Source organism: Nesoenas mayeri, assembly GCF_963082525.1.
Source record: "Nesoenas mayeri genome assembly, chromosome: 4".
Classification (NCBI taxonomy): domain Eukaryota; kingdom Metazoa; phylum Chordata; class Aves; order Columbiformes; family Columbidae; genus Nesoenas; species Nesoenas mayeri.
This window is the reverse complement of record NC_137540.1, coordinates 70,406,675-70,420,052: the sequence shown is the minus strand read 5'-3', so window position 1 is coordinate 70,420,052 and position 13,378 is coordinate 70,406,675. Positions and strand designations below refer to the sequence as shown.

At 44.1% G+C, this 13,378-nt stretch overlaps 1 protein-coding gene across 3 annotated transcripts in view; it reads left to right on the top strand.

Annotated features, from left to right (window-relative positions):
• The first annotated feature begins 1,437 nt into the window (after positions 1-1,437).
• Positions 1,438-13,378, top strand: part of MAEA (macrophage erythroblast attacher, E3 ubiquitin ligase) — a 53,179-nt gene continuing 41,238 nt past the window's right edge. For 2 of the 3 annotated variants that reach the window (XM_080344262.1, XM_080344264.1), the window contains exon 1: positions 1,499-1,583. In XM_080344262.1, coding sequence (XP_080200388.1) covers positions 1,515-1,583 — 69 coding nt within the window. In that variant the 5' untranslated portion in view covers positions 1,499-1,514. Of the gene's footprint in view, positions 1,444-1,498; positions 1,584-13,378 lie in introns of those variants that run through there. The other variant, XM_080344263.1, reaches the window with a different exon arrangement.

Sequence of the window (13,378 nt, the reverse complement as noted above, 5' to 3'; positions counted from 1 at the left end):
ACCTTATCGCCCACCAGCTCCCTCAGGGACTGAAGAGAGCCCAGCAGCACAACCCAAGACGTTTGAGCGCAACTTTAACACCGGCCAGAGACCCACAGCTTCCTCTGGACGCAGCCGGGAGCCCGCAAACTCAACCGGCGAAGAGATTAGAACCCCAAAAGTTGCAAAACCGCTGCTCTGAACTGCACACGCCGGGACTCGGGGCAGCAGCCGCAGCTCCCCAGCCCGGCGGGGCTCCCGGGGTCGATGTCTTCGCCCGGCGGGACCCGCGGCCCGGGGAAGAGAGCACGGGGCCGGCGGGAGAAGCTCCCTCCCTGCCGGGCACCATCCCGAACGGGAGCCAACCCCCCCTTCCCACCCCGCTCCCCCGCGGGGAAGGCGAGACCGGCCCGGCTGCTGAGGGAGCTGCTCCCGTCCCGCGCCTCGGCTTGCCGGGGAAATTCAGCCCGACACGCCCGGGAGCGGGGCCCCCGCCGCGGCCTCCCCTCCCCTCCGCGGCTGGGCGGCGAGCGCAGGCAGCTCCACGGCGGGCTGGGGAAGGGAAACCGCGCCGGGCACCTCCGCCTGCCCCGGCTGAGGGAGAGCGGCGGAGCGCAGGAGGGCGGCCCGGCGCCAGGGAGAGGAAGCCGAGGGGAAGGGGACTCACGCTGTCTCCGCTATTTAAACCTCTTCCCGCCGCCTCCGCCTCACTGACTCTCACTCGCTCTCTCCTCCCCACTGAACTTAGTATGGGCGGCCCCCTCCCCTCCCCGGCCAATACACACACAGCCACACGCCAGGCCGCCGGCCACCGCTGCCCCGCCCGCCCTCTCCCGGCGCGACACCCATTCGCTCAAGTGTCTGCCCGTCAGCAGAGTGGCGCAACAGCGCTGGCTGGACAACCTGTCCATCAAAGAGCGCTCCGCACTGCCTTCCCCGGGCTCCGCCCTTCGTCCCGCCCCCCCCTTACCGGACACCTAGGGGGGTGTTAAAACGGCCGGTTTAAGTCACCATCAAAATTTACTTTTAGGGCCCACCTACTAAGCTCTAGTGGAGATTCTGACTGGGCAAGGGGAAAGCCCTCTCTATCGTGACTGGGTGGCTTGGATGTCCATCATCCCCCAAAAAATCCCGCCTACCTCGAGCCGTCATTCTGCTTGATTTGTCCGCGCACCCAGGTGGCCCCGCCCATCTCCAAACCGCTGCCCAATCACACGCGGCTCCTCAAGCTCTAAGGCGGTGCCAACGCGCAGCAAGCGGAGCGTGCGAAAGGGAGGCCTCCATTGGCTGGCACCTCTCGCCCCGCTGTCGCTCTTCCGCCACCACCACCGTCCCGTGGAGCGTACCACGGCGACGCGGGGGGGGGGGCGGGCTGTGGGTAGGAGCGAGCGGCGTTGGTTCGTCCCGTCTCCATGAGGGATGGGGCGGAGGAGGGGCCCTATTGCCCGTCATGCCGCGCGCGCTGTAGGTAGCTCCCTCCGGTCCGGGTGAGGGAGGGCGGGCGGGGGAGGGAGGAGGTTGGTGCCCAATCCAAGATGGCGGTGCAGGAATCAGCTGCTCAGCTCTCAATGACTTTGAAGGTGCAGGAGTATCCCACTCTCAAGGTGGGTGCCGAGCCTCCCCCTCCTCCCCCCCAGCACGGAGGAGAGGGCTGAAGCCGCTGCCGTCCCCGCCGGAGCAGCGCTGAGGGGGAGGATGAGGGACCCCTTCCTTCCCGCTCCCCGCCTCAGGAGCCCCGGGGGTAGCGGGGCGGGGGTGGGGAGGGGAGAGATCCCCACCACACACTTGCCCGCCCGTTCCCGTTTGGCTCCGCTTGCCGTCTCGGCTGGTGGCCGCTTCCCCTCCCCCTCCGCGGAGCCCGAGGGACGTGCCTGGAATCGGCTGCTCCCCCGTGCCCTGAGGTGAAGGGGGAGGCGCCGTGGGCCGCGCCAGGGACACACAAAAAAAGGGTCGCCGAGAGCTGGAGGAGCTGGGAGGGGAGGAGTCGGATCCTTGTGGCGAGTAGAAGCTGTGGTCGGAGGGGAGTGTGAGGAGGGGAGAGGGCTCGGACGGGGTCAGGCCGGGGAGAGGGCTTGGGGTGCACGGACGGGGGCTCGGGATCACCCAGGGATGCTGGAAATGCTCGTTCCAGATGATCAGTTCGATCTACGTGGCGTTGTTAGGAGACGTGTTAAAGGGGAGGGAGTGGAGGTGGTAGCAGAATATGGTTCCCTGACTGCTTGGTCCCCTGAAGATGGAGATGAGCTTAAATATGTATATATAAAAAAGGACAAATATATTGGAAAAAGCTGGAGGCCCGTAGAGGTAAATAAGCGAGATACTTACGGTTTGTTAAGAGAACAGAGTGCTGGTTGAGGTACTGGGTCCATCTGAAGGATGGTAGTTTCCCAAGACAGCATGGCTGGTCTTCGACTTATGGTATTGAAAAGCAAATGAAGGACTCGGTACTGAGCGGTAAGGTCATCGCCTCCGAGAACTGTTGAACTGGAAGGATGATGCTTATAGGAATCAATGGAAACCTTTGTTTGAAGTCTTGTGTTGTATATACAGTAGGTCTACCACATTAACAGCAATGACTGGAAAGGAGCTAGGAGAAGGATCCCTATTGCAAAATGCTTATTTAAACATCTCTCATGTCAGTGTATCAAAATTTTTTTCATCTATAGAAGGTGTTTATGCAAAGTAAACTTTGTGCTGAGATTATGTGGCACTTTAACACACTGTGTGATGTGTGCTCTTTTGAGTGCTTGTTCTGCAGGCTTTCTAGCCATGTTCTTCTTGTGCACGTCCTCCTTCTCACTCTTTTAGCTTCATTCTGCTTAGTTCTAAGAAGCAGAAGGACAAAGTGTTGATTCTGTTGTTTATTTCTGTCATGGAATAGTTTGGGTTGGAGAGGACCTTCAAAGGTCATGTACTCCAACCTGCATCCTGAGGTACTTTAAAGCTGACAGCATCAGGCTTAAACTTTAAAATAACTGTAAAGAGTGCTCTAGCACTTTCCACAGCCAGAGCAACGTGAAGGCATTTAAACTTAAGATAGTCATTTTAAGACTGCATTTTAGATGCGTTCCAGTTGTTATCGCAGCTTTGCTTGTTACATTCCTGAAGAAATTACTGGCAGTGAGGATCAGTGAGTTTTTGTTTTGCTGCTTATGACTTAGGACTGATTGTCAAAGTGCCAACCATTTAAAAGGTAGATAATATTTTGGACTAATGTTTTATTTCCACAAGCATTCTTTTTTCCCTGAAAAATCTCAACAAAAATATACATAAGAGAATGGAATGCTGTTTGTAAAGTTGGGAAGCTAAATAGTAAGAGGGCGAGACATCCTTGCACTGGAATTCTTAATTTCCTAGCAAAGGTGATGTTTATTGATTCATCCCAGCACCCATTCAACTTCTGGTTTGTTTCTGTAATCTTTAATAGCATTTTTCATTGTTTAAAAAAACCTGCCAGAACAGTGTCTTCTCAAATCTTTTGAATGTATCCTCTTAAATGTTCTTAACTATGAGTCATATATCGAAACATTTTAGTGGTGGAAGTGAAAAAGCAGCAGGGAGAAATGAACGCTAAGGCTCAAGTCTACCAAAGTAAATTGATACAAATCCTATTTTGCTCATTAGGAGGCAGAAGCCTAAAAGTTTCTGTGGGACTGATCCTCTGTGAATTTTCACTTCCAGTTTATTCAAACACTGTGAGGTTAATGCACATCACTTGTACTTTTTTAATTTTGTCCACCAACACAGTAGCTCAGATATTTGTCTTGGAGCTCTGGACACCGGTGATTTTCCCTGATGGGAGTAAAATATAGAAGATTGTAGATTTGTGTTTATATCCTTCCTGTTTCCTCATGCCAACATCACTAGATAACAGTTGTGTAATAGCTCTGCGTTTACAGTATGTTCCATAGAGTGCTTTTCATCTGAAAGAGTGCTTAAACTGCAAAGGGAAATCCCTTTTCCATAGCTGAATTGTGGTTGCAGGACTGGAAACGCTTCAGCCATTCTTCAACAGCTTGGCTCAGGGGAAGTAAATATACTTCTTCAGCTGAATCTAGGGAAGCTACAAAATAATACTTGAACATTCCCCCCCACTCCAGTCCCTTTTCCCTTGTCAAGGACAAGAAGGTTGCCAGCTATTCTTCCTCTAAAGTGCTGTGGAATTTTTTTCTTCTTTTAAGCCTACTGGTAGAGAATTATGCTAGTCTCATCTGAGAGCATGCTACATGAAAGCTGGCAATTTAAAAATGGATGAATACGAGCATTGTTATCATAGTTCTTTGCTGAAATGCTAATAAACAACTGATGACAGGAAACTAGATGATTTATTGATATCTTTGGAAGTGTGAATAATTTTTAGATTAAATAAGGAAACTATATGGACTAAGACCCTAAAACTGGAAGATGTAAGACCTGAAAGCAGAGGTGATCACTTGTGAAAATGTTATTATCTCGGCTCTTAATTGGTAACAGTTTGGGGTTAGCTGAGCTGCAACTGCTTTAAAAAATAGCTGCTGAAAAGGAGAGCTGTAGAAGCACTGAATACTTGAGCACCTTCTCAGAGCTGCTGTTTGGCTTCTTCTGTTGGCAGCTATGTCAGGAGAAATATTGGCAGCAGATGTAGCAAGTTACTAATTTCTCATGGAAATACCATGTTTATGTGGTTGTTAAAGAGCAGAATAGATAGGAGACTAGGATTTTATGAAGTGTATGTGCTGAGTCCATGGAATGGCGACCAGCTGAGGTCAGAGAGGACCTCTGGAGACAGTCCAGTCCGACAGCATCCCCTCAGAGCAGGGTCAACTGGAGCAGGTTGCTCAGGACCATGTTCACACTGTTCGTGATTATCCCCAAGATGGAGATTCCAGCCTTTCTAGGCAAAACTGTTCTAGTGTTTGGCCGCTGTTATGGTATAAACCAAAAAAACATCTTTTGTTTACATGGAATTTTCTGTATTTGAATTTGTGCCCGTTGCCTATTGTCCTTTCACTGGGCACTTCTGAGAGTAGTCTGGCTCCACATTCTTTACTCACCCCATCAGGTATTTATACCCATTGATAGGACCTTCCCCAAGCCTTTTTTCTCAAGGTGAGGCATTTCCAGCTCCCTCAGCCTCTCTTCATATGTCATTTCATAGAATCAAAGACTGGTTTGAATTGGAAGGGACCTTCAAAGGTCATCTAGTCCAGCTCCTGCCATGAGCAGGGACATCTTCAACGAGATCAGGTTGTTCAGAGCCCTGTCCAGCCTGGCCTGGGATGTCTCCAGGGATGGGGCATCTCTGGGCAATCTGGGCCAGTGTTTCATCACCTGCTCCAGTCTGTTAGTAATCTCTGTGGCCTTTTGCTGTACTCACTCCAGTATGTCCATGTCTCTTGTGCTGGAGGCCCAGAACTGGATATAGCGCTTGGGATGAGTCTAACTTGTGCTGAGCAGAGGGGCAGGGTCACCACCTTCCTTGACCCGCTGGGAATGTTTTTGGTGTTGTTGGCCTTTGCTGCAAGGGCACATGGCTGTCTCATGGGCAACTCATCCACCAGGACCCCCAAGTTCTCTTCTGTGAAGCTGCTTTCCAGGCTGTTGGTCTCCAGCATTATACTGGGGCATATGCTTGTTCCTTCCAAAGAGTAGGACTTGGCATTTCCCCTTGAATTTAATGAGTTTCTTGTTTGCCCATTTCTCCAGCCTATTGAGGTCCCGGTGAATGGCAACACAACCATCTGGCATATTAACAACTCCTCCCAGTTCTGTATCATCTGCAAACTTTGGAGGTGCACTCTGACCCATCATCTAGGTTGCTGATGAAGACGTCAAACATTTCAGGTCAACTTCTTTTCCCACTGAAGCAGAAAAGATGCAAGATTCATTTTTTTTGCATAGTTGGTTATACTGTGTTGTTTTTTTTTCTCCTGATTATAAGCTTCACTATGAGTTGTTTGTTTTGAACGTAGCTTTGTACTTCGAAATGATGAGCCACAGAGGACTTTTGTCAAAACTTTGAACATATAGCAGCAAAAGTTGTTCAGTGCAAGTGGTTTGGGCAGAACTTGTGAAGGACAGAAGTAACAGAACTTGTAACATCTGATGCACTGTCAGTACATCACTGTACAAAAAAAAAGTCTGTTTGGTACTTCTAGATTGTTACCTGATTTGTAAGTGCTTTTCAAGTAGAAGCTAAACATGGATATTAGTAACAGCTCCTACGTCAGATCCATCTTCAAGCTGGGTGCTCTGACTCACTGTGTGTTGAATGTCCATACCACGCATTTGTGTGTTGCTGAATAATGCGCTTCCTGTTTTGACACGTGTGTGTCACCAAACAAGTGTGGCATCTCTTCTGCTGCTGTTCAGCACTGTGCTCTGCGTGCCACTGACTTCTGAGAAAAATCTGATGCTGTGGGACTTGAGAAGAAGTTTGACTTTGGAAAGCAGCTAAAGTAGGAGTTAGGTCCTGTGGGAATTGGTCTCTTTGGCACTCCTGCCCACTCCCTGTAAAACACACTTTAAAGTGATTAATGAAGGAAGAAAACATGGTAAAAGGCAATAAGTAACAGTGTGGCCATGAGCTAGAGATCTTGCTTGATTATTGGTACTCCATTGTGTCGGTAGGAAAATATTTCAAAAACAACATGCTCTCAAACACTTTACAGAAGACCTCCTGTTACAGTGTCTTTGAAGTGAATGCTTATCTGATGTTGCAATCCACAGTTGCAACATACTTGATTTGTAGTGTTTTCACAGGACAGTGCCCTGTGATGATGTGAGTTTGGTTTGTGTAAGTTTTCTGGTATAGAAAGAACATGTTTTTATGCTAGCAACACGTTGGAGTCTTTAAATGAAGACGTAAACCAAGAATATCTGTGAAATGTTTGCTTTGTTGCATAGTGCATGTTTTGGAAGAGCTGGGAAAGTGGAGTAAAGATGAGCTTTGAGCATTTGCTAGATATCCTAATAAGAGGGGGTGGAATTTGGTGGAATAGGAATGGAGCTCTTACTGGATGTTATGGACCACTCAGTGTCAATTTTCCTTGTCTCTCTAAACTGCCTCCCACAGTCTTTCAGTTGAATAGTTATGATATTAATCAGTATAATAGTGCAGCTTTTGGGCCCATAGATTTAGGAAGGTACTATTGTGGCAGATGGATGTTTGCTGTAAGGGCACGCTGGCAGAATCCATCTGTCCTTGTGAGCTTAAGAAACTGCTTTCATGGTATGCTTGGCCTTCTGTAACTTAAAGCCTGAAGATATTAATACACTCTATAGGAAGTATTTGCTAACCCAGAATGTGAAATACACTGTATTACTTGATTACTTATAACACATTGTTGCTTATTTAAATAAATTGAGTTTTTGTTAGGATATCTTTATTATGATAGCTGGTAATTTAACTGCTTCACAACCCACTTGTGGTTCTCCTCAGCTGTTTGAGTGCTCTGTGGATTCCTTTGAGTTGTAAACTAGTGAGAGCTAAAGTAAAAGAGCTAATATAGCATGAGTTGGACTTTGGTCATTCATATATTCTGATATAGGTCTGCTGAATCAATAATTCTTAATGATTTGTCTTAGAAGAAATGCTGTCACTGCAGCTGGAATAGGTCATTTTGGGAGCAATCTGATTGGAAATGGGATCTCTAGCCTGAAGGCTCCAGCCACTATCGTGCTGCCTGGACTGTGCAAACATACAGTTTTATTTAGAGAGGTGATATTGTGATTAAAATGAACAAATATTTGGAGAAGAAAAAGGGATCAAATGAAGGGACATGCTCAGGACACAAACCTGCTGTGTGACCTTAGTTTAGCAACTTCTTCAGACAGGGGGGAATGCTTAGGTTTCTATTGATACTCAAATATTTCTACTAAAAGGAGGAAAGCAAAGAAGCTTATTTTGAGGCATAAGCCCAAGATGGTAGCTCTCAACAAGTGTAGTGGAAGTAACTGGTCTCTGATGTGTCCCCAGTGTGGCTCTAGACAGGACTCCAAAATGGCTGTCAATTTGCTTACATAAGGATGCAAGACAGTTTTATATAACTGTAAAATGGCTTTATAAAGCACTTTTGTTGCTGGAAGCCTTATTCAGAAGTTCATCATGTATTCAGTAATATGTTACTAGCAGTTTGTGTGAAAGGATAATATTTTGAAGGATTATAATTGCTTCTGTTGAGTAAGTATGTGTGTAGCAGGTAGATAGTTCAAGAATTTGCGCTGCTAATTCTCTCCTGTATGGAAGCAGCAGCTTTTAATGTTATAATGATATTTTCTTTCTAGATATAGCTGCTCTAGAATATTGCAGGTGTCTTCTTGAGTTGTAAAACTGACACATTTTTAAACAAGGAAAACTACAAGGCTTTACACTTCAAAAACACTGAAAACTGTTTTTAAAATGAACTATTTTTTTTTAATCCAAATGTAACTGCATTTAGACTCACGAAATAATTTTTTCTGTTTTGACCTGTAGCTCTTCAAGAGTTTATATTTAGACTTGTACCTAATTAAACCTAAATCTAGCCATTATTCTGAGCCTGTCATTCCTGAAATATACTGCTTCTCCTTTCTTTTAGCTTTCTCCTCTGTTTTTGCCCATCACAAGGAAAATATTGCTATTTCAATGGATTGGTAAGAGCTACACATCAGAAGAATTCATTCTGTGAATAAGTAGTGATATAATTTACATTTTGGATGAGTTCAGTGACAAATAATGATGCTGACTCAATTCTGAAATAATCCAAGTGTTACAGAGGTGAAATAAGGTGTATAAAATACAGAATTTCAGTAATTCTGCATAGAAAAGCCTAATTGTCATTAGTTTGAGGGAAAATTTGCAGTAGCTTCTTGTACTCTGCCTCATTTTTCAAACAGCATCACGTATAATTGATGTTCTCTCCTGTTTTGTTGAAGGTGAGCATGGTAATCTAATTTAGTCTCAAGGAAACAGCTTAATGCTCAAAGGTGTTTCTCCCTGCATTTACCATTTCTCTTGACGCTGTTTGTTTATTAGAACTACTTCGGAGATGCTTAGTTTTCCTTCCATATTCTTGTAGTTCTTCTTTCCTCTTGCTTAAAGTAGAGCTCGCTTGTCTTTGCTTCTTTTTTTTTTTGAAAGACAGTTTCATTGTTGCACTTCTCACTTTCTTTTCCCTACCCATCTGTGGCTAGGCTTAATTTCATATAGTAGCACAATATACAGTGTTTGAAAAAGCTTATTTATACGTCAGAAAGTCTTCAACTGAATCATCTTGGAGACCTGTAGATTCACATAAATCTCTGGTGCTTTTCAGGTGTTATAAGCTAAAACAGTTGAGGAGAGGAAGCACAACATTTTTCTGACCCTTGAAAGGAGAGCATAGTTCTGTAATGGTTCCCCCCACCTAATCTGGTAGGACTCTTATTTTTCTTGAAAGTTGTTTTGTTTTGTTTTTCTCACTAATTAACTGACTTCATGGATTTAAAAAAAATCTTTTCAGCTGCATTCCGAATTCCCTCCTGCCCATGATTCAGTTCTCTTGAAAACACACACAATGTAGGTATTTGTGGTTTTAAAAGTCTGCACTTTGTGGCAAGGAGTTGTTTTCAGCTATCAGACTGTAACTTCAAAGATGGATGATTCACACAGACATCACTAAAGTCAGGATACGTAGTTAAAACTCCCCAGCATATGAGTTGGTACTTCTGTGAAGTTAGACCTGATTAACTTCTTTCTCCTAAACAACAGATGAAATCTGATGTTCTTTAACAGAATTGCAAACCTGTGTAAAAGATAGCTGTTTCTGTTGTCATTACAGTTTTCTGTGAAAATCAGTTTTTAGAAAATGAACCTTTGACAATTCCTATTAACAGGAAGCTGGGCAATGATTATAGTCTTACCTGCACCACCAAGTAATTCTTCCTTCAATTGCAATGACATTTTTGAGGTATCACTCTTACCCTATAATTTCCAATAACCAAATGGTAGCTATACAAACTGCGTTTTACTTTCTATTCCTTTCTGCTGCATCTCAACTGGTTTTCTATATGCAGTGTACTGTGGGGTAGAAGCTCTTTTTGATTTATATTGTGGTCTGAAAGAAATTGGGTTTTAGTTTCCATTTGCATTTGGAATTCTTTCAGCTTGAATCTGCATAAGTGAAGAAGGAATCCAGCCTGTGTTGTAGGATGTGACCAGATCAGATTGAGAATTGGTGTGCTAAAGGTCTAGTGGGAGGCTAAATACTTGTGGGAGGAAAATGGCTAAAATTTTTCACAAAACTTTAATTTTGAAAGAAACACGTGCAATTCAGTGTTTTGGTATTCCTGTGTACCAGATAGAAAAACTTGTGGGCAGCATCAGGCTGGTAACGGAAGCTTCACACAGTAGCCACTTTGGCTTGACATCCTACACCTCTAAAGAAGAAGAAATGCAGGATATAACATTTTTTTATAAATAAGCTTACTTGGCTTAGGGAAAATCCCTTTTTCCTGTATCCAGCCCTCCCATAAATTCTCTGGTAAATACATTTTTCCTGAAGTAGTCTGAGGATTTTTTTTTTTGACAGCTGTGGAAGAAAGACAAAGTAGAAGACTTCGTTTCGGTGCTTCTATTTTCTTAAGTAACATTTGAGTGATATTCTTAATAGATGTAATTTATTTTTCCCTTCCAACCAATGGCTTATTGATGCAGAAATACTATCGTGACTAATCAAACATGGAATAATGTACATCAGTTAATATCACGTTTAAAAAGTAATGTCATGCCATGCAAAGATACTGGACTGTTATTTTTTTAAAAATAAAAGAAAAGTGGTGATGGATTTAGTTGATATTTTCTGAATATTTTTTTTGAAATATGCCTTACCAGGTTCTCTTGAAAAGAAGAAAGCAAAATTCCTTATGTGGATAGGTAACTGGGAAAGATAAGAAACAAGCATCAAGATTTAGTAGCCAAGCTCTGTAACGGAAGAACGGTGGCATTAGGGTTCTGCTGGTGTCTCTGCCACTAATGCTGATACTCAGCTGTTTGAATAGCCTGGAAGAAAGAGTGAGTGCTGAGGGGATTCCTTGATGGTATAAAGACAATTGAGGTAGTACAGATACAACCCGAGTGTGAAGTGGTTAGAGAGGAATTATAAGAGATTGGATCAGTATTAAAATAGTAGATGAAGTTTGAAATTTAGTGTAGATGAGTGTAGTGTGATGCAGTTTTTAGGTATGGTGGAAAGAAAAACAATCCTAATCTGATAAACACAATAACTGAGTGTCAAATGATCATCATTGCTCAGTGAGATCTTGGGGTTATAGTGAATGTTTTAAAGTAATGATCAGGTTAATGTTGACAAACTGACCACAAGAGTGTTGGGAAAGGGAAGAATGGAGAACTCATTATGTAGCAATGAAAATCCATGATTTTTCTTCTTTCAAGTAGTGCAAGTTACTCTTATTTTCTTCTCTCATCCTGAAAAAGGATGTAATAGAACTGGAAAACATCTACAATAGGGCAAGAACCATATGGAATCTGTCTTCAAAGAATGGTTTAGAAAGAGCCTCTTCAATCTCAAGAGACAGCAGCGGCATAGAAAAGAGTGAATATTTCTTTTTTTCTTCCAAAAGAAGAACAAAAGGGTTTCAAATAAGGCTGGTAGTTGATGAGTCAAAACCAAGGAGTGTTCCTGGACCCAGTGTGTGAGGCTGTGAAATGTCTCTCCATGGGATGTTGCAGCACTAAAATTCTACAGGTCAACAACTACCAGCAGAGTTCGCGGATGAGAAACACCCTGTGGTGTTTCTACTATAAAACTCCCACCTCTGGCTCAAGAAGCCCAAAGAGACTTTTTGGGATTAGTAACTTTATTTTCTTGCCTTTTTTTTTTTTTTTTTCCAAGTGCCATGCATTTATGGCTATTGTCAGAGAAAGGATAGTGACAAAGGAGGGACTTCTTGCCTTACTTGGTATGGCTATTCATATCTTCATGTAGAGGTGAATTTGATGTCCAAATTAGCAATGGGAATCTGTGATCCAGTCTCTTTCTAGATCAGTTCATAAAAGTAAGGTAGGAATGGGCCTCTGCAAACAGTGTAGTTCAGGCTTCTGCTCAAGTCTGGGCTAACTTCAGAGCTAATTTTATTTTCTCAGAGTCCTGCATAGTTCTTAAAGCTTCCAAGGGTGCACATCCTACCACCTTTCTGGGCTGCTGTTTCTGTGCTTACTGACTCTCCTGGTTAAAATATTTTTTTCCTTATGTCCAGCTGGAATTTTCTTTGCTGCCATTTGTTGACTCTGCCTCCTTCTTGCTCTGTAACTCTGAGGAAAAGTCTGGCTAGCTCTTATCTATGACCTTCACCTTTAGGCAGCAGAAGACTTAAATCAGATTGTGCTATTCCAAGCTCCCTGTAGCCTTCAAGTGAAACAAGCCTGTCCCTCTCAGTCTCTCTTTGGATTTTGTATCCTCTAACAAGCTGACCATCATGGTGGCAGCTTTCTGGACTCTTTCCAGTCTGTCAACATCTCTTCTTTGGTGGGGGGGTGGCCTGAAAACCAGGCTCTGTATTCCAGATGAATCTGCATGAGTGCTGAGCATAGAGAATAATCACTCCTCTCAACCTGCTGCCTTTGGTCTTGGTAATGTGGCCTGTTATGCGGTTAATTTTCTTTACTGCAGGAGTCTGTTGCTGATTCATGTCTGACCTGCTCTCCATCAGAACCTCTACATCTTCTTTTTCAGAAGTGGCCCTAGCCAGTTATTCCACAGCCTTTCCTAATGGATGGGATGGTTTTGTGCCAGGTACAGGGCTCTGGTTTTTACCTTGATCTAATTTCAGAAAGTTCTTGGTATGTTTTCTCCAGCTTGTCATTTCTTCTGGAGGGCAGCTCTGCCACCCTGCATTATCAAGCACTCCACCAGTTTGATGTCCTATGTGAGCTGATTGTGTGTTCTGTTCCATGGTGCAGATGGTTGAAGATGTGCATGTTGGAGCTGATAACATTCCTCAGGAGTCAAGCAGTACTTGTAATTGGCCTTAACTAGCTTTTGAGCCACTGTTATTCTTTGAGCCTGGCTGTCCAGTCAGTCCATAACCTCTGTTGTATTCCAGTCATTCAGTCCAAATCTCCCCAGTTTGGCTGCAAAGACAGTGCAAGAGACCATGTCAAAAGCTGCATGAAACTTAGCATGAAAGACTACTGGTGCGCTCCTCTCATTCAGAGGTAGTCATTTCATCACTGAAAGCAAACAGTATTGTCAAGCTTGATTTCCTTATGGCAGATTTAGGCTGACTATTCCCAGTCAACTTTATGAGCTTGGAAATGGCTTCCATCTGACTTTATTTGTTTGGGTTTTTTTTGATTCTTCCCCTGTAACTTTCCCAAGAACCAAGATGAGGCATACCAGCCTGTAGTTTCCATGATCTTCCAGCTTCTCTTTTTGGAAGA